This window comes from Macaca thibetana, chromosome 2 (assembly GCF_024542745.1).
Source record: "Macaca thibetana thibetana isolate TM-01 chromosome 2, ASM2454274v1, whole genome shotgun sequence".
Classification (NCBI taxonomy): domain Eukaryota; kingdom Metazoa; phylum Chordata; class Mammalia; order Primates; family Cercopithecidae; genus Macaca; species Macaca thibetana.
The window spans coordinates 173,105,858-173,132,640 of record NC_065579.1 but is presented as its reverse complement, the minus strand read 5'-3'; the positions used below and the strand labels follow the sequence as shown (position 1 = coordinate 173,132,640).

Genomic DNA, 26,783 nt, shown 5'->3' with positions numbered 1-26,783 from the left:
GTTCTTTCCCTGATAGTTGAGGGGTTCCTTTACTCTTCCATTTCATTGGTGTGGAGCAGACATTCATGAAGAGCTAAGTGTTTTGCTCTTGCATGAAAAGGTCATGCAAAAGGAAATCAGAAATGGTGACGTGTGTCAGAATTCCCAAATTCCCACTTCACTGCTTAGTTTGTGGAAAACAACAACCCTCCTTTGGCTCAGTTTGTGCTTCTCCTAAGTGTTCCACATGGTGACCTGCCCTAGAGGGATTTGTGTCCACCTGGAATTCTTCCAGCAAGCACACATTCAAAGAGTTGCATTCTGAGGTTAATTTGTGATAAAATATATTTTCATCTAACACATAGTATAGGAAAACAGTTTGCAATCTTAAGCAGAAATTTTTGAAAGTTTCATAAATAAAACTAAGCATTTAGTAGTGACAAATATCATTAACACTTAAAATATCTTAAAGATAATTATCAATTACTTTTCAAATGGGCCCAGTGGAAAGTGTCTAATTATCCAATATTAAGACTAGAACATTTCAATAACATAGTGGAAAGTGTACCTATACTGAACTGTTAGAGGATCCATTATGTGAGTAGAGAATGAAAGGAAATACTAGGACAAGGGTGCCACCTTGGCGCGGGCATGCATACGCATACACACACACACACACACACACACACACATATCTTGTTATCCACACATACTTTGCAAAATACCTGGCCATCTTCGAGGTTTTCACTAGTTTTACTGTGGCATACACCGAGCCCGGATATTTAGTTTCCAGTATCCTCATTATGAGCAGAATTGGCAGTCATCAAGTTGAGGAAAAAAAAGTGAACCAAGTATTTTATCTTATGGTTAGTTTATACTGGTTATTTATATCTGGTCAGAAATAAATCAAAATGTTCAGAATTGGTTTTGGCAAACATGAAAACATCTAGTATAAAGTATCTGCATTAATAATAACCTAATGCATATGCAATTTAATAACATGATGATGATTATTTGGCCTCCTCAAAAAAACACTAGGGGGAAAGAGGAAAACTTCCATTTTCTGTCAAAATGTATATAAGGTATGGACTTCCTATCTGTTCAGTTTTTTAAATATTTTAATAGTAATAAAAGCTTTGCCCTGTTGATATAAGCAGGAGTTAATTTAGACTGGAGGTATTACACAGAGGAGAAGCAATGAAAATGAGCTAATCTATATTATGTGAGGTAGTTAAGTGCTGTTTTCCAAATTAATATACCAGGAACTGAAGGAGAGACAGGATTTGCCCAAGACATCTTTAGATCTCAGAAGCAACCAGGGAACCTCAGTCCAGCAATCAAGAAACAAAATATAATCTCAGCACTGGGATCTTGACCTGACACTCACTTCCTCCCTGCCCATGTGATTAAATTTGTCTTTAGATTAATGGGAATCTTCTAAACTTTATTTAGAAGTTTATTATTGCATTATTCCTGAAAACTAAAAAAAAAAAAAAAAGACATTAACATAGTTAACATAACAATAATGTGGTCTTGATTAATATGCTCAGGAAATGCAAAACACTGATAGAAGCATAAAAATACAACCCTAATTCTATCCTGCAGCAAAAGAGTTTGCTTTTTCTTTAGCAGTTTGATCAAAAAAAAGAAAGAAAATATTTTATTTAGATGAATGCCTGACTATAAACTACCCACTAAGACTACTTCAAAGGTTTCCCCTTCTACCCAACAATAACAAATATGCTCCAAAATATTCCCTTACTAAGCCAGACTTCTCCATGTAAGAGTCTCACCTTATTTTCCTATTGAGAAACCCGAGGCACAGTTCTTAGGAGACACCCTCAATGATTCAGAAGCAGACAGCAACGGCAGCCCTAACTCCCAAGTCCAGCTTTTTCTTGTAGAATACTTTCCAGAGTTCATGTAGTTTTCAATTTCTTTAAACACAGCTTTCAGTCTTTATCGAAATAAAAATGGTAATATCTCTTACTACATTCTGAAAACTTAAGCTGAAAAAAAAAAAAACAATATGCCCTACATTTAAGGTTTTAATAGAAAACTCTTCTTCCAACAGTGTTCAAAATCCAGGTTAATTATATGACATAAACGACAAGTAATCTCCATCTTCTCCAGGCTTCTAATCAGTTTCAAAACAGGAGTTTTGGTTAAAGCTCTTCCCTGCCATGAAAACACAAACAGCAATTCAGTTTAGGAAAAAAAAAAAAAAAAAAAAAAAAAAAAAAAAAAAGCAAGAATGTAATAAAATGCAATTACTGTCGTAGATCACTAAGCTATACTCCTAAAATCATGAATACTTTCTATTTTTTTCTTTCTTTGAAGGAAAGTTGTTCTGTTCTGTGCTAAAAAAAATTTTTAATCCACTCTACAAAGACCATGTGATGCTCTAACTAATCCTGAATCAAATCCATTGATATTTTTTGGGCTACCTGATATATGAAAACTCTGAAACTAAGTGAAAACTGAAAATGCTATATGGATTATGTGCCTGACATCTTTCTGATGTCTTATTCCTTCTATGAACCTCCTCAGGTTACAGAGCCTGTGTGGACTTTCTTTTGTGTCACAGGGTCTTCTAGTTCAAATCTTCTTTGTTTCATAGACTCTGTGTGTGTATTTTAATGTTAGACAGTGCACCAGAAGAAACAGAAACATGTAGTCAATCTGCCTATTCCTATAAGGCTCTCCTGAATCCTTCCTTTGGATATCTTAGACTAGAAAAGACTCATTTTTAATTCAATGAACACATTCAGGCAGGTAGCTTCCAGAGGCTTCTAAAGGGCCTTAGGAAAGACAAAAACATTCCTGTTCTTTCTATTGGATACTACTGAAATGGAGCTGTGGGTCATCTGCTGGCTGAAGAGGCAGAGATGAATGGATTCTCTGGTTTAAAAGGCAGATGCCTGGTGATACTGCTCTGGCTGCATTCAGCAAGACTGGCAGCACCTCCTAGGAGCCAAGTCAGATGTTCAGAGATTTTTAGAGTTATCTCTACCATGCACATGGAATAGATTTCTAAGCATCTTTCTCAGTTTCCTTAGGTATCAGTTTGTCCCTTCTCTGAGAGAGGAACCACGAGCAAAGGAGCCACCTATCAGAGAAAAAGAATTTTGAGTAAAGGGGCAGGGGTTCCACTCAGGGCCATGGGTGTTATTCTGACCCTTCATTAATTTCTTTTATAAGCATGCATGGATTTCTCTGATTTTTCTCTTCTAAAAGCCAAGCCAGAAGATAGCTGTCTGGCCCTCCGTGAACACACACTTCCACGAAGGCAAGAGGAGGACCAAATATCAATACCAAACTGTAATCCTACCCAATACACTCAGCTAATGCCCACGATGGCATCTCTTCAAGATAGTTTATTTTGTAACCTATGTCTAGTTATGGATTCTGGGAACAAAGAAAAAAATTACAGACATTTGCCCAAAATGCATCCTGAGAAAAGCAAATAGGAAAATTAAGATTAACTTGATAGAGGCAAGAGATACAGTTTAACGAGATTTGTAATTCAAAGCATACTGAAAAGTGTCTACAGAAATGGAATTGAGGGCATACGTTGCAATATGTGAGGACTTATGGCTACTCAAATGTTCTTCAAAGGAACTATCGATGAAAAATATTTTATGGCATCACATCAGTCAGATCACTGGTGAGATCTATGATAACAAGAGAGAAAATATGAAAAGACTATGTGTAGTCCAGGCATCTCTAGTCCAAAACAGACTTAGTTTTACAGTTTATCTGCCACTGGCTATCACTGTCATCTTGAAGGGACATGTAAGGGACAAGTAAGTCCCTTCATGTCTCCAAGATTTCATTTCCTCAAATAAGAAACACCCAATTTTACAAAGCCCTTATAAGGAATAAATGAGATAATCTGTGTGGACATGCATAAACTTCGAAGAACTCAACAAATGTTGGTTATCACCGAGACTCCTGTCACATGGACAGGAAATTCTGTGCTCACTCAGGTGTGGGCAAACTGTTCTAGGGCAAACTGTTCAGTCTGCAGGTTGGAGTAGGGGGCTGTTCCAAAAGCTTACACTTGTTGCTCTTTCACAAAAGCTGCAAACTCAGGATCATTGGCATACAGTTCCAAAACTCTCATTCTCTCTTGAATTTCCTTAAACAAAAAAGAAATAATAGGCCACACATTGCATCAGAAAAACCTCAACAGCCTTTTAAAAGGAGTTCTACTTTTCATAAGGAATTGTTACATTCTGGGCTATTCAGGAGTGTGCTATAAGAAAGAATTACACTTCCAGAGAAATGGAAGGATCTACATACACTCCTCTGGATATTACACGTCCTGCTCTAAATCAAACATATTTCTAAGGAAGAAAGGGAGGAAGGACAGAGTACCAGTTAATAGTGCAAAAAAAAAAAAAGGCCATTGGGTGGGAAATAAGGTACTGCTCAGAATTTAATACTCAGTGCATATCATACTGACTGGGAGATATGAGATAAAAACCAATCACTAAATATTTTTTACACTTTCTTAAAGTCCATATGCATGCACACATACACTCACACACACCCCCACCCGCTACCCACCCACCCCCCCCCCATCCCCACCCCCCCCACACACACCAGCAGTAGCTGCAACAGCAACAGTACAGAAACATAAATGCAAAGTTTCCCACCTCTCTGGAAAGCTCACTGCTCTCATACATCTGCCTGATTTCTTCTCTGCTCAGCCCACCAATCATGTCTCCACTAGCAGAGCTGTAGAAGGGATGCTGAGGATAGGGTCCCTCATACTTCTCACATCCAGTCCTGTGACTTTTATACACAGGGTTGTACTTCACAGCATTCTCAATGGATGAGAGGCTGTCAGGCTGCCTGCTGAAGCCACTAAAAGAAAGATAAGATTGATTCAGCCTCCTGTTTGGATGCTCAACTATGTGGAAGACTATTTACCTGGGACAAGATTTCTCTTGGGGAAGAAAAACAGGTGCACTTTACACACATGGCAGGACGTAACTGTGAAAAATATCCAGATCAATCTCAAAAACTATTTGTCAGGTGTTATCATTATGATTTCCTCACATCCATGGCAAGTGCCCTGTGGACTTGCTCCATGTCGCATTCATCTTACTTGCCATAGCGCCTGGCATTCATAAATGTTGGGAACCATGTCTGCCAGTAGATGGTGCTTCATAAACTATAGCTTCATCATTCCCAGAGTTAAACACATTGAAAATCAGTGTGTAGCCACGCAGCAAATCTGACTGAAATATAAGTATTAGGGTCTAGGGGAAGCAGGGCCTCAATTAAATTCAACTCAGGTCTACACATATTTACCGAGCATTGATGATGTGCGTAGGACTGTTCTACACACTGGTGATACAAATAATCTGTTATCTCTGCCCTAGATGAGGTTACAGTCTAATGAAAAGTCAGATACAATAAAAAGTATAATAACAATGATGGAGGTATGTCCCAGGTGCTCCAGGACTTAGCCAAGTTGATGGTGAGGGAAGGTAAACTAGACCTCAAGCTGTAGCTCTTACAGACTTCAGACGCACAGAAGCGAAGTACAGTGTGTGATTATGATCCTCGAATCCTTAGTCTAGCAAATGGACCAGGTTTCATTTCCCCATCGATAAAGCAACACTTAACAAAACAGAGAATGAGATTTCATTTATTGACAGACCCTTGCCTAGATTTAAAATCTGGCTTATTACCACTAGTATGAGCCAAAGAGGAGCAAGTTGTAACAGATCTGGTCCTCCCTGAAGGGAAATTCACCTCTTCTATCTCATCTCCATCTTGCTTCTCTAAATTCTTTCTGGCCATGAAATAGGCATTCTGGCCACACGCAACCATGCCTTTCCTCCAATGAGCCTTGAAGTTCATGCGTGCCTCCCTGACTTTGCTCATGCTCATTCAACCAGCTAGAAAGCATCCCCCCCCAAAAGTAGCAAATGCCTACTCTTTCTCTCCAGCAAATTACCACAGCTATCATTAAAACTTTTAAGACTCTTTCCCCAGGCAAAACTTATTTATACCTCATCTAGGCTCCTTAGCATCTTATTCTTAGTGCTACTTCTGTTTTTCTTCCATTTGGCACCCCTTTGAGGACAAGAACCATGTGTTTATTAAAATTCATAGCTCTCTTCCACCCACCCAGCTCTTGTCCAATATTTGGCACCTGGTAAGTACTAAATAAATGTGTGAATGGAACATTGTATTCCATTAGAGAGCTCTTTTCCTTATTTACCTGAAGGGCCTCTCTCTTTCGCTCCTGTCATGGTGTGCTTGAAGAGTCCTGATGAAGAAGTAGATGATAGCAGAAAAGATGACAATAAGTCCAACCACAGAGGCAATAGTGATGCCTATGATCACAGGCTCAGACACAAATTCCTCACAGTGCTTGCCTCGGTACCACCAGTTCTCACCCACACGGCACCTGCAACCAACAGTCACCAAGTCCGATATCTGAATCACTCTGTTCACACTGACAATTAACAGCAGAACCTTCTGAGGGACTAGGGGAAAGTGGAGAAATAAATGCTGACCATGTGAAGCTTCATAAAGAGTTGAACAGACAGGTTAAAAGATCATACAATTTAAGGCAGTGCATAAAGCCCAGCACAGACCTAGTAGGTCCTCAATGACTGTTTGAAAAAAAAACTGAATAAAAAGCTAAATAGGTTTAAGGAAAGTATTTTACTTAACATCCTTATTTATGGATAACCAAAAAACAAGCCTAGAAAGGAAAGTGACTGGCATTAGGCCATACAATTAGTCTGCTACAGAACTGGGTCTAAAATCCAGGCCTATAGACTCCCCATGTCCTTTCAGTACGCTAAAGATATCCTTCAAACCCTAAGGCCACGGGGAAAGGAAATCACTGCTTTTCTAGGTAATATTAATTTCTCTGGACATGAAGAGACTGTTTTTCTCCTTATAAACTTTATGCTTCTTCATGTAGAAGAGTCTGGATTATTTCTACTTATTTCCTGTTTCTGGCATCTATGCCAACGTTTGCTCATTTTGACCTTGCAAACGGTCCTCTATTTTGTGTTTCTCCTCCTTATTCTCAGCATCCTCTCCTCTTCAACCACGCAGTTTTGGTTGTGTGCGGTTAGAAAGTTGATTTGTTTGACTTTGTTTAAGGGGAGCGGGCAGATGACAGTCAGACTAACTGAACCTGCTCATCTTCTCATTGGTTCTACCTTTAGAAAATGGATCTCAGATGTACTTAAAGAAAAATATTTTTGTCACCACTTTGTAAACTTTAAATATTTGTTTTTCTTTATCTTTGAATGAATACTAAGTAGGAATAAGAGGTGCCCAAAACCTTTAAAAATATAATTCAAGTATAACAATAAAACTCATTTGCACATTCAGATATAGGGGAATGTGATCTTATGCCTAAACCTCATTTGAACACGTTGCCTTATTATCACCATTAAAAACTATAATACAAAGATCTCCATCTGCTCCAAGCACTCTCAGTAGGCCTTTTTTTTTTTTTTTTTTTTTTTTTTTGAGACGGAGTTTCAATCTTGTTGCCCAGGCTGGAGTGCAGTGCAGTGGCACAATCTCAGCTCACTGCTACCTCTGCCTCCCAGGTTCAAGCGCTTCTTCTGCCTCAGCCTCCCAAGTAGCTGGGATTCCAGGTGCCTGCCACCACACCCAGCTAATTTTTGTATTTTTAGTAGAGATGGGGTTTCACCACGTTGGCCAGGATGGTCTCGATCTCCTGACCTCACGTGATCCACCCACCTCAGCCTCCCAAAGTGCTGGGATTACAGGCGTGAGCCACTGCATCTGGCCTGTAGGACATATTTAGACAATTTTTTTTTACAGTTCCCTAAGAGCATAAATTACCGATTTGAAATTCAGCCCTGTTAAACGACTCATCCTCACATGACAGTGAGATGGCTCCCATCTACTGCCTAGATATAACTTCTATAATGCATTCTATAATAAGTATCCTAAAATTATAGGTGCAGGCCCCTTTAGAGGAAATATCTATAGCCTCTAAAGCCAAAATCTGTAACTACAACATACCTACAAATGGCCCCGTGCCCAGGCATAATGTCACACTTTCCATCGTTCAGGCAGAAGTCAGGCTGTAGGTCACAGAGACTCTGACAGGGCCGTTCTTCCACACTCAGGTATCCAGGGAAGCATCTGCACTTTGCTTCTCCACTCCAGGGGTTGACCAGACACTCAGAAAATTCATTACAGGCCTGAAACTTGCAAGGGTTGGCTTCATCACCTAAAACATTAAACAAATAATAATGCAAGAAAATGCAAAACACAGAAATTCAGGTATACAAAGCCCCTCATCTAAAGTTCTCCCCCAAAGTATATGGGACAACCTCCTTCCAGAACCATTAAAGTATACCATCGCCACCAATACCACACACAAAAATTCTCACTCATCCTAGATTGATAAGCTTTTGTCAAATTTTTGTGCAACCCAGAGCCCAATCATAAAACCCTATGACCTATCTAAGCCTTAACATGTTTTACCTAGGGAGCATTGTAGAAGCTTTACAAATCCATGCCATGTAATTGTAGATCTAAGTTAAACACAATAGTAATTGTAGATCTAAATTAAACACAGTTTTCATGGACCATTCATTTCCACCAACCCCTACCTGCTGCAGTTGACCTCCACTCTATATACACTGCTACACGCCTTGCACAACACTGAGAACAGGAATGGGGAGAGAGAGCTCAAAAGATAACTGGCAGGAGCCTCAGGGATTGGTATAGCCCAATAAGAGCAGCCTAGGAGCAGTCAAGATTTGTGAGAATCAACGTTAGGAAAATAAGTCAGCCCTGCACCTCCTAAGGCCATTTCCAACAAAATATTTTTGCCTTCAAACTTAATTTTTCATTGATAGGGTGAGGGAAAATGACTATTTTTAAAAACTAATTAGGATAGTAATCAGTCAAAAAAGACTTAAGACATTGACCATGAATGGACCTTCCATCCTGCCACAATTCCCTCATGTTCTTCACTGGTCAATGGTAATCTGTGAATGGTAAGTGGGCAAATGGTGACACAGACATTGAAAACAGGGGAAATAGGTGGAAATGATCCATAGACTCATCTGTATTAAAAAGTATAAAGTTTAGCTAGAAAGCTATAGGGAATAAAAAGAAATAGCATAGTCTCTCGGTTTCCAAAAATAATGGAAGGATCTATATACATCATGTTTTGAAAAGCAATGATTTCCTTGCTGCTCTGGAAATTGAAGACAATTTTGCACAAGTCTCTGCCCTTGGAGTTTGGAGGATCACTGAAGTTGATCTCCTTTGGCCTCATGTGGTAACAGAGGGAATGTACTGAGTTGAATAGTGTCCCCAGAAGTTCATGTCCATCCAGAACCTCAGAATATGACCTTATTTGGAAATAGAGTATTTGTAGATGTAATCAAGTTAAGAAGAGGCCATACTAGATTAGAATGAGCCCTAATGCAATGATTGGTGTTCTTATAAGAAGAGGGAAATTTAGACACAGACAAAAACGCACAGGAAAGCAGCTATCTGTAGACAAAGGCAGAGATTAGAGTGATACACCTATAAGCTAAGGGATGCCAAGGATTGCTGGCAAACATCAGAAACCAGGAAAAGGTAAGCAAAGGGTCTTCCCTAGGTCTTTCAGAGGAAACAGGGCCTGGCCAACATTTTGATTTTGGACTTCTAGCCTCAAGAACTGTGTGAGAATAAATTCCTGTTGTTTTAAGGCACCTAGTTTGTGGTACTTTGTTACAGCAGCCCTAGGAAACTAATACAGGGGACCACTGCCAAGATGCTCACATAACAGGAAAAACATACAAATGAGGAGGCTGAGGCAGGAGAATGGCGTGAACCCGGGAGGCAGAGCTTGCAGTGAGCCGAGATCTGGCCACTGCACTCCAGCCTGGGCGGCAGAGCAAGACTCCGTCTCAAAAAAAAAAAAAAAGAAAAAAGAAAAACATACAAATGTATTGACAGGTGGGAAATTTCTACAAGGGAACCACATGGCCAGATTTCACTGTATATTTCATAAGTCTTCACATCTTTATCCTGGTATTCATTTTGTGACTTTGCAATCAGAAAATAATCTGATCCTTACCCATTGGTGAGGGATAGGAGTGTCTATAGGGGTGAGGAAGATGGTACTGCATAGCTCTCTTTTGTTAATGGAAGTTCAAGAGCTTCTGAGACACTGCATGTGAAAATAAGTTGGGCAAGAGTCAAGTCAATCTTGTCTCTAGCCAATCTTGAAAAAAAGTACTTTAATCTGAAGGCCTTTAACTAAAAACATAAGACTGAGTATCCCTTATCTAAAATTCTTGGAAGGAGAAGTCGTTTGGATTTCAAATTTTTTCAGATTTTGGGATATTTGCATTTACATAATGAGATATCTTGGGGAGGGAATCCAAGTCTACACAAAAAAAACTCATTTATGCTTCACATATACCTTATACACATAGACCGAAGGTAATTTTTCACAACATTTTAAATAATTTTGTGCGTAAGACAAAGTTTGTATATACTGAACCACCAGAAAGCAAAGAGGTCACTGTTTCAGCCACCCATGTAGACAGTCTGTGGCTGTTCAGCATCACCATCACGCTGTGCGTGGAAAAACTGCATCACACTGCAAGGAATTGTGAGAGTCTTTTTTCCCCTGGGTCCTCTGAATAAACTGTTGTGCATCTGCGTTTTGACTTCAGCCCATCACATGAGGCCAAGTGACGACATTTACCCTTGTAGCATCACGTCAGTGCTCAAAAAGTTTCAGACTGGAGCATTTCAGATTTCAGATTTTCATATTAGGAATGCTTAACCACTATACATGTAGTAAAATAATTCTATTAAAAATTTTTGAAACTTTGTAACCATTCTGCAGGTATATGTGTCTGAGGTGAGAAAAATAGAGTCTATATTTTCTACACATTAGGAAAAAGATATAGCCACAGGAAAAAGATAAAATATAGCTTCTTGCTTCCAGGCCAAGAAGAAAGACAAAGCCTAATATTTTAATCATGTAAATAAAAGATTGTGGTTTCAAAGTGTCTTTCCACTCCTTTGTGCTGGTGAAGAAAGGGTGCCCAGGTAGCTGACTATATGTTAGGAAAAGTGCCTCAGTGATTCTATTGGGGAAACAAAGGTAGAGTTGGAGGTAAATTTAGGATGGGAGACAGGGATCTAAATTGTGGAATTAATTACATTCTGGTTTTCTAGAAGCAGCTTAAAAGAAGGATAGATGGGTCCAGAAAAACGAGAGCAGAGGAAAGATGTGAAGATGGTCTGGAAAGACAGCTTTATGGCCTGAGCAACATCATAGCTGGCTGGGTCCTGGGAAAAAAGTTGGTCAGTAAGAGATGTCCTTGAGAGGGTGGCAGAGGAATTTTAGGATGATTATGCCTAACTAATATTTTTAGGCCATCTGCCGTGCTGAGATAAAGCCTTCTCCATTACCTTTATACCATCAGCAAATGCCTGATAGAATCAACTGCCTTATGTTAGAGATGCTTTGAGCAGATCGAAAACAGGACTGTGATTTGCATTAGGTTAACACCACAAGAGTTGGGACTCATGTGAGATTGAAAATTCAGCAAAGGAAACTCAGAACTGGGGAGGATTAAGAGATATTTAAGTTCCCTAACAATGCCCAGAAATATTGAGGAGTTAGGGGAACGTAGATCCTGGTTTTATACTGCACAGGGTGGGGCTAATGCCAGCTAATTGAATATTAAAAGTAAAGGCGAGCTTATAAACCTTGATGACATTGCACACAGCTGACATGTGAGTTACATACAAAACTGAAGTAAGGTGGTGGCTGCCAAGATGGCCAAATAGGAACAGCTCCAGTCCCAGAGAGATCAATGCAGAAGGTAGGTGATTTCTGCAATTCCAACTGAGGTACCCAGCTCATCTCATTGGGACTGATTAGACAGTGCGTGCAGCCCACAGTGGGTGAGCCAAAGCAGGATGGTGTGGTCACCTCACCCGGAAGTGCAAGGGGTTGGGGAACTCCCTCCCCTAGCCAAGGGAAGCCATGAGGGACTGTGCCAGGAGGAACAGTGCATTCAGCCCAGATACTATGCTTTTCCCACTGTCCTCACAACCCGCAGACCAGGAAATTCCCTTGGGTGCCTATACCACCACGGCCCTGGGTTTCAAGCACAAAACTGGGTGGCCATTTGCACAGACACCAAGCTAGCTGCAGGAGTTTTTTATTTTTTATTTTTTGTTTTCATACCCCAGTGGCCAGCAAGACAGAACCATTTACTCCTCTGGAAAGGAGGCTGAAGCCAGGGAGCCAAGTGGTCTAGCTCAGCGAATCCCACCCCCATGGAGCCCAGCAAGCTAAGATCCACTGGTTTGAAATTCTTGCTGCCAGCACAGCAGCCTGAAGTCAACCTGGGGTGCTCGAGCTTGGTGCAGAGAGGGGCATCCACCATTACTGAGGCCTGAGTGGGTGGTTTTTCCCTCACAGTGTAAACAAAGCCGCCCGGAAGTTACAACTGGGCAGAGCCCACCACAGATCAGCAAAGCCTCTGTAGCCAGATTGTCTCTATAAATTTCTCCTCTATGGACAGGGCATCTCTGAAACAAAAGCAGCAGCCCCAGTCAGGGGCTTACAGATAAAACTCCCCTTTCCCTGGGACAGAGCACCTGGGGGAAGGGGCGGCTGTAGTGCAGTTTCAGCAGACTTAAACGTTCCTGCCTGCCAACTCTGAAGAGAGCAACCAATCTCCCAGCACAGCACTCAAGCTTTGCTAAGAGACAAATGCCTCCTCAAGTGGGTGTCTGACCCCCATGTCTCCTGACTGGGAGACACCTCCCAGCAGGAATTGACAAACACCTCATACAGGAGAGCTCTGGCTGGCATCTTGCGGGTACCCCTCTGGGACAAATCTTCCAGAGGAAGGAACAGGCAGCAATCTTTGCTGTTCTGCAGCCTCCGTTGGTGATACCCAGGCAAACAGTCTGGAGTGGACCTCCAGCAAGCTCCAGCAGACCTGCAGCAGAGGAACCTGACTGTTAGAAGGAAAACTAACAAACAGAAAGGAATAGCACCAACATCAACAAAAAGGACGTCCAGACACAGAAACTCCATGTGAAGGTCACCAACGTCAAAGACCAAAAGAAGATAAATCCACAAAGATGAGGAAAAACTAGCATGAAAAGGCTGAAAATTCCAAAAACCAGAATGCTTCTTCTCCCGTAAAGGATCACAACTCCTTGCCAGCAAGGGAACAAAACTGGACGGAGAATGAGTCTAATGAAGTGACAGAAGTAGGCTTCAGAAGGTGGGTAATAACAAACTGCTGCAAGCTAAAGAAGCATGTTCTAACCCAATGCAAGGAACCTAAGAACCTTGAAAAAAGGTTAGAGGAATTGCTAACTAGAATAACCAGTGTAGAGAAGAACATAAATGACCTGATGGAGCTGAAAAACACAGCATGAGAACTTTGTGAGGCATATACAAGTATCAACAGTGGAATCAATCAAGCAGAAGAAAGGATATCAGAGATTGAAGATCAACTTCATGAGATAAAGCATGAAGACAAGGTTAGAGAAAAAACAATGAAAAGGAAAAACAAAGGCTCCGAGAAATATGGGACTATGTGAAAAGACCAAACCTACATTTGATTGGTGTACCTGAAAGTGACGGGGAGAATGGAACCAAGTTAGAAAACACTCTTCAGGATATTATCCAGGAGAGCTTCCCCAACCTAGCAAGACAGGCCAACATTAAATTCAGGAAATACAGAGAATACCGCAAAGATACTCCTCGAGAAGAGTAATCCCAAGACACATAATTGTCAGATTCACCAACGTTGAAATGTAGGAAAAAATGTTAAGGGCAGTCAGAGAGAAAGGTCGGGTTACCCACAAAGGGAAACCCATCAGACTAACAGCGGATCTCTCTGCAGAAACCCTACAAGCTAGAAGAGAGTGGGGGCCAATATTCAACATTCTTTTTTTTTTTTTTTTTTTTTTTTTTTTTTTTTGAGACAGAGTCTCGCTCTGTCGCCCAGGCTGGAGTGCAGTGGCCGGATCTCAGCTCACTGCAAGCTCCGCCTCCCGGGTTCACGCCATTCTCCGGCCTCAGCCTCCCGAGTAGCTGGGACTACAGGCGCCCGCCACCTCGCCCGGCTAGTTTTTTGTATTTCTTAATAGAGACGGGGTTTCACCGTGTTAGCCAGGATGGTTTCGATCTCCTGACCTCGTGATCCGCCCGTCTCGGCCTCCCAAAGTGCTGGGATTACAGGCTTGAGCCACCGCGCCCGGCTCAACATTCTTAAAGAAAAGAATTTTCAACCCAGAATTTCATATCCAGCCAAACTAAACTTCATACGCAAAGGAGAAATGAAATCCTTTACAGACGAGCAAATGCTGACAGATTTTATTACCATCAGGCCCGCCTTACAAGAGCTCCTGAAGGAAGCACTAAATATGGAAAGGAAAAACTGGTACCAGCCACTGCAAAACATACCATATTGTAAAGAACATCGACACTATGAAGAAACTGCATTTGCTAACGGGCAAGATAACCAGCTAGCATCATACTGACAGGATGAAATTCATACATAACAATATTTACCTTAAATGTAAACAGGCTAAATGCCCCAATTAAAAGACACAGAGTGGCAAAATGGATAAAGAGACAAGACCCATCTCACGTGCAAAGACACACATAGGCTCAAAATAAAGGGATGGAGGAATATTTACCAAGCAAACACCAAACACCAAAAGCAATGGCAACAAAAGCTGAAATTGACAAATGGGATATAATTAAACTAAAGAGCTTCTGCACAGCAAAAGAAACTATCATCAGAGTGAACAGGCAATCTACAGAATGGGAAAACATTTTTGCAATCTATCCATCTGACAAAGGGCTAATATCCAGAATCTACAAGGAACTTAAACAAATGTACAAGAAAAACACAAACAACCCCATCAAAAAGTGGGCAAAGGATATGAACAGACACTTCTCAAAAGAAGACATTCATGCAGCCGACAAACATATGAAAAAAAGCTCATCATCACTGGTCATTAGAGAAATGCAAATCAAAACCACAATGAGATACCACCTCATGCCAGGTAGGATGTCGATCATTAAAAAGTCAGGAAACAACAGATGCTGGAGAGGATGTAGAGAAATAGGAATGCTTTTACACTCCCACTTTTGTTGGGAGTGTAAGTTATTTCAACCATTGTAGAAGACAGTGTGGCGATTCCTCAAGGATCTAGAAGTAGAAATACCATTTGACCCAGTGATCCCATTGCTGGGTATATACCCAAAGGATTATAAATCATTCTACTATAAAGACACATGCACACGTACGTTTATTGTGGCACTATTCACAATAGCAAAGACTTGGAACCAACCCAAATGCCCATTAATGATAGACTGCATAAAGAAAATGTGGCACATATACACCATGGAGTACTATGCAGCCATAAAAATGGATGAGTTCATGTCCTTTGCAGGGACATGGATGAAGCTGGAAACCATCATTCTCAGCAAACTAACGCAGGAATAGAAAACCAAATATTGCATGTTCTCACTCAGAACTGGGAGTTGAACAATGATAACATATGGACACAGGGAGGGAAATATCACACACAGGGGCCTGTCAGGGGTGGGGTGCTAGGTAAGGGATAGCATTAGGAGATATACCTAATGTAGATGACAGGTTGATAGGTGCAGCAAACCACCATGGCACGTGTATACCTATGTAACAAATCTGCATGTTCTATACATGTATCCCAGAACTTAAAGTATAATAATGATAAAAAAAAAAAAACTGAATTAAATGTATTTATTGTAATTCTCTTTATTTTTTATTTTTTTTAGAGACAGGTTCTCACTATGTTGCCCAGGCTAGAGTGTAGTTGTGTGATCACAGTTCATTGTAATCTCAACCTCCTAGGCTCCAGCAATCTTCCCACCTCAGTCTCCCAAGTAGCTGGAACTACAGGCATATGCCACAATGCCCAGCTAATTTTTAAGTTTTTTTGTGGAGATGGAGACTCACTATGTTGCTTAGGCTAGTCTCAAACTCATGGCCTCAAGCAATCCCTCTGCCTCAGCCTCCTAAAGTATTGGGATTATGAGTGTGAGCCACAGCACCAGGCCTGTAATTCTGTTTAAAACGAAGTAGATTGACTTTTGCAAAAGTTTTATAAATCATAACTGTTCGCATTTGTGTAGTTAGTCAAATGCTTTATATATACTACTTGTTTAATGCTTAAAATAGTCTCATAAAATACAGAGGCCAGGCAATATTACCCCCATTTAATATATGAGGAACTAAGGGTCAGGGAAGCCCATCTTGGGTCACACAAATAATAAATGGTAAAGCAGAAGCAAGAAATCATTCCTTACAAATTATAATTAATTGCCTCTTCCACTATATCACATGACAAAGAATGTGCAAATGGCCTTAGAGAACTCAATTGGCAAGAGATTTGCATATGAAGGATTCATGAAACCATTTTCTTCACTTTCAACGAGTAATGATTCTTAAGTTCACTTCGTTCCTAAAGAATAGGGCTGACTTTCAAACCAGTTTGACATTAAAAGGCACTGGAGAAATACAAAACCAGACATTCCGTCTTACTCCTCAAAACCTCTGTCCTCTGGTATGTAGAAGGGAAGGAAGAACAAAAGTTCACATTTCAACAGTGTTCTCTGCATCCAAGGCTTCAAAATAAAAGCAATGATTCATTTCATTTATTCACAGTATTTTTGAGTACCTTCTGTGTTCAAGACACTATGCTAAGTTCTGGCTAAAAAGTAGTTAATAAAACAAACACATTCTCAGTTCTTGTAAAAAGCTCATCTGGAAAAAATAGCCATTAAGCAACTATGCAAATGATGATAACTCTCTAGAGGAAAGAACATTGTACTATTAATATAAAAACTGACAGGAAAGACTCAGTCTAGACCACAGGTAAGTCAATGAAAAAAGTCCTGAGGAAGTGACATTTGAACTGAGGCACATGGGTGAGCAGGAGTCAGTAAGAAGGCAAAAGTGGACAGTGTGTGCAAAGGCTTTAAGGCAAGAAGAAGGTTTTGTATCTGAGTAACAAAAAACAAGCTGGTTTGACTAGAACATGTTGAGCAGAGGTTAGTTACATTGGATATCGGGGAAGAAAATGGGGACAAGGCCTTGTGGCTACTGAACCAGACAGCCCTTCAAGAGTACCATGTCTGCCTTATGGAGGATGGATAGGAGGAGGAGCATGAGAGGATGTGGGGAAACTGGTCCAAAGGAGAGATCTTGGTGATTTGGATGGAGTCGTAGCAATGGAGATAGAGAAAAGAGCATGAATTTGAGATATTCTTAGAATTCAGAATCAATATAAGTTTGGTGAGTGACTAAAAGTTCCAGGTGTTAGGAACTGAGGTATCAAGGATGACTTCTCTGGCCAGGTGCGGTGGCTCACACCTGTAATCCCAGCACTTTGGGAGGCCGAGGCGGGTGGATCACCTGAGGTCAGGATTTCAAGACCAACCTAGCCAACATGGAGAAACCCCGTCTCTACTAAAAATACAAGAAATGAGCCAGGCGTGGTGGCAGGCGCCTGTAATCCAAGCTACTCGGGAGGCTGAGGCAGGAGAATTGCTTGAGCTCAGGAGGCAGAGGTTGCAATGAGCCGAGGTCATGCCATTGCACTCCAGCCTGGGCAACAAGAGCGAAACGCCACCTCAAAGAAAAGAAAAGAAAAGAAAAGAAAAGAAAAGAATTTTTTTCACGTTTCCAGTTTAAGTAGCTGAGTAGATAAAGCTTACATTTATGGAGAGAGATAGAGAAGCTGAGAGAAAGAGTAGATATAGCTGGAGAGTGGTGAGATATGGAAAAGAAGAACTCACTCACAGCTATCTTAAATTTGATATACACAGAATACATCCAAGTGGAGACTGTCAAGTAAGTAGATATTGATTCTGGAGGTTATGAGAGATGTTTGATCTGCGTAAAAAAAATGTGGAGAGTTATTGACATTTATATAAGGCTTAAGACAATGGAAATGGATGCAAAAGCTTAAAGGGAAGAAGGATCAAACCTTGCAGGTGACAACACGAAGGCATAGCAAGAACAGATCCAGTAGGTAAATAAAAACAAAAGCCAGATGCAGTGGGTAGAAAAGGGAATGGAGGTGGAATAGTAAAGTAAAATGTTTGGACGATGTTTTGAAAAGGGAGTGGTGTTGATGCTCTTGGGAGAAATATTTTACTAGTTATCAAGATGTGGAAGATTTGTCTGACATAGTACTCTTTTTTCCTACGAGTATTGGATTCACCTTAACGCAATGAGGAAGAAAACACACAAGAATAATCACGGGATTCTACTAAGAAACCACCATGCTAGGCAATATCATACCTGATTCCACATCAAGAGAGTATTTATCAATAGCCAAGTTCATGGTATTGTAGGCAGCGGTACAAAAATCTTCCAGAATCATGTACACCGCAGTGTTGACATTAGGAGGGACAGAATTGGCAAACTTCATTCGGCTGTTCACCACAATGCTGCCATTTCTGAAGTTGAGGATTTCTAAGTTCTGGAATCCCGTGAGATTTGACTGGAGATAAGGAACCAGCTACAACACACAAAAAGTGGTAAGTTTATTGACGGCGTTTCACATTTTGTTCAATACATACCCAAACAAAACAAAACAAAACAAAAACACAGGTAAGACCCTGCCTCACTTTTCCTAATTGTATTTTATCTACATTTAAACTGTTAATTAACAAAAGTATAAATTAGGAATGATTTGACAGTATAAACTAGAAATGCTATGCGATTTTCATAGTGATATTTAGGAATCCCATGGAATTCATACATAGTTTTAGACACTCAGAGAGTTTATTCTCTGTTTCACTGAAGGATCCCAACAGTGAAGGCGACATAGGTACCCACAAAACATTAGCTTCACAATAAAATGTGAAAAGAAATGTCAAACTTATGGTAGTCCCATAATTCATGAAAACAATCTTCCTTGTAAATTATCACATCATTCTCATGCCACTTTTGTGTTTTCCATTTCTTACATGTCTTACTGTTTTCTTTCCAACCCTAGGCCATGATACTATTTGTGAATGATAGGAAATGAATGTTCACAGCAGATCACACTTTCCCTGGCTCAGACTTTGTGTGCTAGAGGGGAGGAGGAGTGGGTCATACACGATTATTCACTAGCGCCCATGTTTCACTTTTTGTGCTTACCAATTCTAAGAATCTTTGCTCCAGGGCTTTATACTCCAAAGAGTTCTTATTAAACAGATCTTCTGAAAACATCATGTTAGTCACTCGGAGGCTGAAGAAAACCACCAAAGCTCCTGAAGTCTGGGTATAACTCAAGTCATCTCCTCCTTCTGTGGGCCAAGCCACACTAACCATCTCTGTGGAGTGAACACTTGTAGACATTTCCACATAACTACCAACCTTGCCATTTTGCTCTTGGACTAGCTCAGGCTGATAGTAATCTGTGCCTATCCGGTCCAGTTCTAATGAAATATCCTGTACACCCATAATTACTTCATCCTCTAGCAGGGTGGAGATTGTGGTTGGAGGCAATTTGGTAGACTGTGTCACAGAAGCTTTCAACCAGAGTCTGTCAGTACTCTGTGGTGTACTTGCCAATGTGTCTCTAGACAATTTCTCTAGGGAAGAAGTTCTTGTCGAAACTCTCTCTGATTCTGGCAATATAGTCCACAAAGGTTGCATATCTGGCTTTACCATTGAAACCTCGCTGTCAAACCATTCATAGTTGGATGACTCGCTAGTTTGTTCCATATCCTCCCTTAGGATGGCATCTGCCTGATCTGATATTTCAGTAGAGGCAGAGATTGCTACAGATGTCAGTATAAGAGGTGCTTTGGTAACTGAGTAATCATCAACACCAGGTACTTCTGATATGTGCTCGGGGAGGGTTAGAGATGCAGATTCAGTTGCAGTATCTGCGAAGATGGGCACAGCAGGCCCACTAAGAGGCTCTTCCTCTGGGAAGTGTGTGGATCTATCATCATGTTCATATTTTGAGTGCTTACTAATTTGGTCTGTGGAATCCATTTTGTCAACTAAAACTAGCTTCTCGTCTTCAATCTCAGCTGGCAAAAGTGAATCGTCATCTTCAAGCCATGGCTTGGACAGCGGTTCAGTGCTCTTCTCTGATGAAGTCTCACTCCATGGCCAAGTAATCAGATCTACTTTTTGCCCTGATCCTGAACCTAAACCACTGTCAAGTATTAACTCTTTTTCCATGGATGCATCTGGCAGGAAAGGGCTCACTTTTAATTGATCTTTGACTTTGGAGGTCAAGGAGTCCAAGCCAAAAGGTATAGAAGAGGTCAGATACGGTGAAGATGTTAAGGACACATCAGAGTCTTCCATGGATGGTATTGTTTCTTTTGGCACAGGTTGAGTGAATGAACTTGAAGGCAATGAATCAATAGAAAGAAAATCTTCTGACTCTTCAACATTGGCTAATCCTAAAAATAAAGTTTTCCATTAATTAATCTACAGAGTTGCCAAAATATATTCCTAGTTCTTCTAGTTCTTCTAATAAAATTAGTTTCCTATTTTTTCCCTGTGAAGTTAACAGGGGCAATTGTTGACTTTTGTTTTTCTATATCTAGCAAACAAAAGGAAGATCTGATAACATGTTTGTAATATGGGACAGTCACTCATGAATATTATCTCCTTCTCGAGGATGACAAGACCTTGACTATTGAAATAATCTTCAAACGCTTGTTTTTTTTAATTCCATGAAAATAAAGAACTGCTAGTAGTAATTTTGATTTGAAAAAATCCAGCAGTCATTTAGGAGGAAAATTCCCTGAACATTGTGTTTCTCTTTGAATTCTCATTTTCCCTGTTATGTTTATTGTCTATTATCCTTCAGATTCACCCAATATTCACAATCCTGAATTCATTATTTATATATTTGCTCATCTTCCTCTTTTCACATGTAAACTCCATTTCTAAGTCACATTTATTTTTCCTCTCCTCCACAACATCTAGATCATCTATTTCATTTTCACTTCTTTATCTCTGCTGTGGCTGCCATGATTTAGTTTCTTCCCTTCACAATACTACTACAAGCGAGAATCTTTAGACTTGGCCCCCACAACTAATTGTATTATAACCCAGTTGAATAATCTTCTTTGATACTATTTATTACTCCAATATTTAAGTAAAGTGGTTATTTAATAGTAGTAGCAGTCATTTAACTAAACTATATACCCTTCGATATGACCTTCAAAATATCTGTTAATTGATCCCCACCCCAGTTCCCCAAGTTTATTTCTTATTACTTACCTATTTGGACTCTCCATTCCAACAAATTAAATTTGATTGTTTCCTCTCACAAACAATTTTACCAAGACATTTTACCCCTAATGAATACTACTATGTTTTTTTCATAGCCATAGTCTCTTCCTCTCTCTAAAAACCCTGTCATCAGATACAACAAGAAGTATGAAAAGCGATTAAAGTTTCTCACCATCTTCTACCAAGTGAGATCCAGAAGTCCTTTCCTCAGAAGCCACAGGCAAGCCAGTCTGAAGCACTGCCGGGGTGACAGAATGAAGAGTCAAGCTGCTAACCTCTAAAACCTCTGGGGAAGAACTGAGGCCCATCTTCGAGGGAAAGGCTAATTTGTGTGTAGACACTAAATCACCCAAAGGACTTTCTGACCAGAGTTCCCTGCCAGTGGCTGAGGGAGGACCAGAGCTGAAATCAAGTGGTGGAATACTGCTGGTGGTGGATTCATCTGCTGAGGGCCATGCAGCTTGAAAGGTATTATCCTGGGGGGAAAAAAAGGCTAAATCATATCATAGATAAAAGAAACATATAAAAAGTGATTTTAAATACCACCTATCTGTCTATATTCCCAGATTTTCTAGGGACAAGGAGGCAGTGTATTAATAGTATTGGGAGTAGGGGGAGACATGGGCTCCAGAATCAAACAGATTTATAGTCAAATTCCAATATCTAGAGAAAAACTATATCACCTCTCACCTGAAAAGGAAGGACAGATGAGGTAACATATTTTAAAGCCCTCAAACAAAATGAATTTATGAGAGAACATGTTTTTTTTTTCTTTAGATGGTTCATTTTCCTCTGTGTTTTTAGCTTAAATGACTTTAAATACATAGAAGTTACTGTTATCTGTAACTTGTTGGCAAAGATCTAAGTCCATTGCCCACAGCAGGAAAGAACAACTGGCAATTTTATTCATCGTTCTGAAAAGATAATTAGTTAATGAAGGCCCTCTAGTTTGGTCAGAAATGTCACCACAACAAAATGTAGTCTGGTTACCTCAAATGAATAGCCACTCCTGTAAAATGGTATCACACTTATGAAACATAAACAATTTCCTCTTTCTAGTGATGTTTTACTAATGTACTACTAATCTTATCTTAAAATGTAGTTCAGAAATGGAGAAGTATACAGAAACACAAACCTTGAACATGTTAATTATTTAATTTTATGAAGAACTGTCTATGTAAATGTACAATAATCAGCCAGCCACAGTGGCTCACGTCTATAATCCCAGCACTTTGGGAAGCTGAACCAGGAGGATCGCTTGAGGCTAGGAGTCCAGTCCGGGTAATATAACAAGACCCCATCTCAACAACAACAAAAAATTAGCTTAGCCAGGCATGGTGGCACACACCTGGAGTTCTAGCTACTTGGGAGGCTGAGGGAGGAGGATCACTTGATCCTGGGAATTCAAGACTACCGTGAGCTTTGATCAACCCACTGCACTACAGCCTGGGCTATAGAGCAAGACGCCGTCTCAAAAAAAAAAAAAAGTTTAACAATACTGCTAAGAGGTAAAATGGCCACGGTATTTGGCAGGAGTTTATATAATTTATTCTGGATTCTGAATAACAAAGATAGAGAAGTACAATCCACATGGAAAAAACTCATAAAATATATCCTGGATATATGAAAACTGAAAAAGGAAAAGAGAAAAGAACAATCCTTTTCAGTCCTAAGAAGGTATTTGAGGTCGGGTGTGGTGGCTCACGCCTTTAATCCCAGCACTTTGGGAGGCCAAGGCAGGTGGATCACCTGAGGTTAGGAGTTCGAGGTCAGCCATGACCAACATGGAGAAACCCCATCTCTGCTAAAAATACAAAATTAGCTGGGTGTGGTGGCACATGCCTGTAATCCCAGCTACTTGTGAGGCTGAGGCAGGAGAATCACTTGAACCTGGGAGGCAGAGGTTGCGGTGAGCCAAGATTGCACCATTGCACTCCAGCCTAGACAATGAGAGCAAAACTCCGTCTCAAAAAAAAAAAAAATAAAAAGGTATTTGAATCACATGGAAGCTTTGGAAAAACACCAATTCCCAGGGCTGACACTCAGAAATGTTAACTTAATTGGTCTGGGAGGAGAACCTAGACATGGGTACTTGTAAAAGTTCTCTAGTAGAGGAAATGGCTGGATCATGTTCTGGGCATAATATTCCAGCCTGTGTTTCTAATATACTTCTTCAGTTGCTAAATGATTTTATTTCTTATCAACTGGAACCTTTAAGAAATTTCCCATATTTATAAGTCTATCAAAAGACTAGAATTCATGTTATACCTATGAACAAAATGAAAACTACGAATAAGAAATGCCGAATCTAACCTCCTCCCCCCACTCCAGGAGACTCCTATCAGCAATAGTAAATTTGCACTGACAGTCTCAACCCTAATATGCTTTTTGAACAAAGCACACAGTTTTAGGGTGGCTAACTAGAGTTCAGTCTATGGCCATGAAATAAAACAGAATATACTGGCCTATGAAGACAGCTAACCCAAAACAAGGTGATATGGTTTGACTGTGTCCCCACCCAAATCTCGAATTTCCACATGTTGTGGGAGGGACCTGGTGGGAGGTGATTGAATCATGGGGGCAGGTCTTTCCCATGCTGTTCTCGTGATAGTGAATAAGTCTCATGAGATATGATGGTTTTATAAAGGGGATTTTCCCTGCACAAGCTCTCGGCTCTTGTCTACCACCATGTGACATGCGCCTTTCACCTTCTGCCATAATTGTGAGGCCTCCTGAGCCACGTGGAGCTGTAAGTCCATTAAACCTCTTTCTTTTGTAAATTGCCCAGTCTCAGGTATGTCTTTATCAGCAGTGTGAAAACAGACTATTACACAAGGCCTAATTAGTCTTTTATGCTTTGTCTTCACAGTGCCCCTTGTCTCTCTGTCAAAGAGCTGTGTGAGAAGGCTTTGAACTATACACTCTCACAGTCACAGATGGGGGACCATGAGGCAAGAAACCACCAGGCGTGTCCTACTTTGTCCCTTCCCCTAGTGACAAATGCACAGGAAAGATGGTAATAACAGAAGGTCATTGGTTCTATAGAGAGTTACCCACAGTTTCATCTACCATCTTTAAACTAAAAGCACTCTGTCAAACAATCTAATTTTCTTTTGTGGAACTCAGTTACAACATCACTTCCTGCCTTGTCCATGTGTTTTCATTGGTTCCTATTTTAAGTGGGTCACCATGCTGATTCTTCTGTATTTGTCACCACCACTTCAGATCCTTCTCTTCCTGCCCTCTGCCCTAGGAGGCTGACCCTGTGATCTGCACTACCCTTGCAAATGCTGCCTTGCATTTGTTTTCTGTTTCAGTTTGGCCAACGGGAAGCATAAGCAGATCAAAGGACAGGGGGAAGAGAGGTCAAGGTATGTCTTCCCTGCTTCCTCCAAGCCTCAATACTATGTGTCTAGCATAGTTGTGCTTCTCCCTCCACAATTACAGCTCCAGCTGTCCATGGGCTCTGGTAACAGCATTTCCTCCCCTTCCTCTGTAATCCAGTGGATGGTAGTGGTAATTGCTTCCCACTGTTGTTAGTCTCTGCATACCTCAACATTCTTTTTATGCTCCCTTAAGCCTATCCACATCTCCATTAGTAGATTCTTCTAGATGATTCTGTTACTGCTGAGACCCTGGATGAGTGATATTATGCAAAGGTGCCATCGTTTTATAATATACTTCATTTAAAAATCCATTAAAGTTTAAGTCATTTCTGTCAAAAAGTATTAGACAATCCAAAATGAAATATAAATGCCCAGCAAATAAGGAATGAGAATCACTTAAAACAACAACATGAACAAAAAATGATATCATTCTGGCTAAATATAAATTTAGCCAGAAAATAAAAATCTGGAAAGGAAAAAGGAGAGTGATAAAAAGTATATGATGCAATGTTAGCCAACATTTTTGGCAATGTAGCTTTGGCTAAAAAAAAAAAAAAAAAAAGAAATAGAAGCAAGATATATCTAGGAATTAGACTGGAGTCTAATAACCAAATCTCCTGAATCTGTTGAAGTGAAATGTATGAGAGAAAAAGCAAAACATCTGTAAAGAAAGAGGAAGCCAGAGGCCATCATCAAATGACTAGATACAATTGCAAAACAACCTATAGAGAAAGAGAAAGATCTCAGGACACAAAATTCCCTCTTGGGGAATCTCCTAACAGAAGTGCACCTGAGGATAAGAAGACATGTTTCATGATTCAGGACAAAAAAAAGAAAAAGAAGATCTAATTGGAGAGATGACTTCTGGCATTTTTCTAGTAAACTTTAAAAGCATGCAAGTCTGGGCAACAGAGTAAAACTCTGTCTCTACAAAAAACATAAAAAAATAACTGGGTGCCTTGGTGCACTCCTATATTACATTCCTATAGTACTCTGGAGGCTGAAGCAGGAGGATCACTTGAACCCAAGGAGTTTGAGGCTTCAGTGAGCTATGATCACACCACTGCACTCCAGCCGGGGTGACAGAGCAATACACTATCTCAGAAAACACCATGCAATTACCAGGAGTAGAGTTAACCTTACATTACTCTATTCAGTAGAGGTGGCTTACAATTGCTGACCTGTGTGCAGAGTGCTCCTACATAACTTACCACCAAAGAGAATAAAGAGAATATTTCTGCCTAGAGGGTCTAAGTTATTCTGAGTCCTCACGAACAGAGATAGAGCAAGAGTTTATTTCCAGAGAAATGGAAGACAACAAATTAAAGTCCAGAAAGTGAAAGGCAAAAAAGTTAAGTAAAAACACCAGCTCTTGTCTTGCCAAAGGCTCGTGGGCTTTATGAGGCCATCCTTTGGCTTGTAAAAATTCTTATGTTGGGAAGAGGGGCTGAGCATGCACATGTATGTGAACATAACAAAATTATCACATTTTACACTTAGAAGGACCCAAGAACACATGTAGTATAACCATGCCTATTAAAGAGAGGGAACTGAGGATCATAGAAGTGAAATGCTCAAGGACACACAAAAAAAAGAGAAAAAAAAACCAGACTGGAAGCAGCCAAGTCTCTAGATTTCTCAGTGCCAGTGCTTTTCCCACTAACAGCTATTCATCCAGAGGTCTCTACAAGTGTATATTCCCAAGTGGTAAAAGGATTCTCAGAGGAGAAACTAGAGCAAACAGACTTGGCAGTCCATGTGCTCATTTGGGTTAACATATTCCACAGGTTTATACAACCCAGGTCAACACAGATGGAGGGAGTGTGGGCAGCCATCTCCTAATACTTATCTGCTCTATGGGATATGGAGGCTGTTTACATAGAAAAAAAGTTTCTAGCCTTCCCCTTTATTTTTCTAGGACTGAAAATTACATTTGTAGTCAGGGAAAAGAAGGCCATTTGCTCAATACCAAGTTCTGTTCTTCAATAAAGTAGTTACAATGATGATGATCATTCCATAAGAGGGAATTAACTTTATTCCTTTTAATTATATAAAACTACTTCCAGATATGTGTTAAAGTTACTCATAT

General features: G+C 40.3%; 1 protein-coding gene across 1 annotated transcript in view; it reads right to left on the bottom strand.

Moving 5' to 3' along the window:
- Positions 1-1,611: 1,611 nt before the first annotated feature.
- The window catches only part of IMPG2 (interphotoreceptor matrix proteoglycan 2), a 99,902-nt gene continuing 74,730 nt past the window's right edge, over positions 1,612-26,783 (bottom strand). The window contains exons 12-19 of the mRNA XM_050778965.1: positions 21,481-21,784; positions 19,203-20,467; positions 18,357-18,576; positions 8,020-8,230; positions 6,221-6,409; positions 4,641-4,851; positions 4,041-4,120; positions 1,612-2,157 (exon numbers count right to left, since the gene is read on the bottom strand). Coding sequence (XP_050634922.1) covers positions 2,145-2,157; positions 4,041-4,120; positions 4,641-4,851; positions 6,221-6,409; positions 8,020-8,230; positions 18,357-18,576; positions 19,203-20,467; positions 21,481-21,784 — 2,493 coding nt within the window. The 3' untranslated portion in view covers positions 1,612-2,144. The remainder of the gene's footprint in view (positions 2,158-4,040; positions 4,121-4,640; positions 4,852-6,220; positions 6,410-8,019; positions 8,231-18,356; positions 18,577-19,202; positions 20,468-21,480; positions 21,785-26,783) is intronic.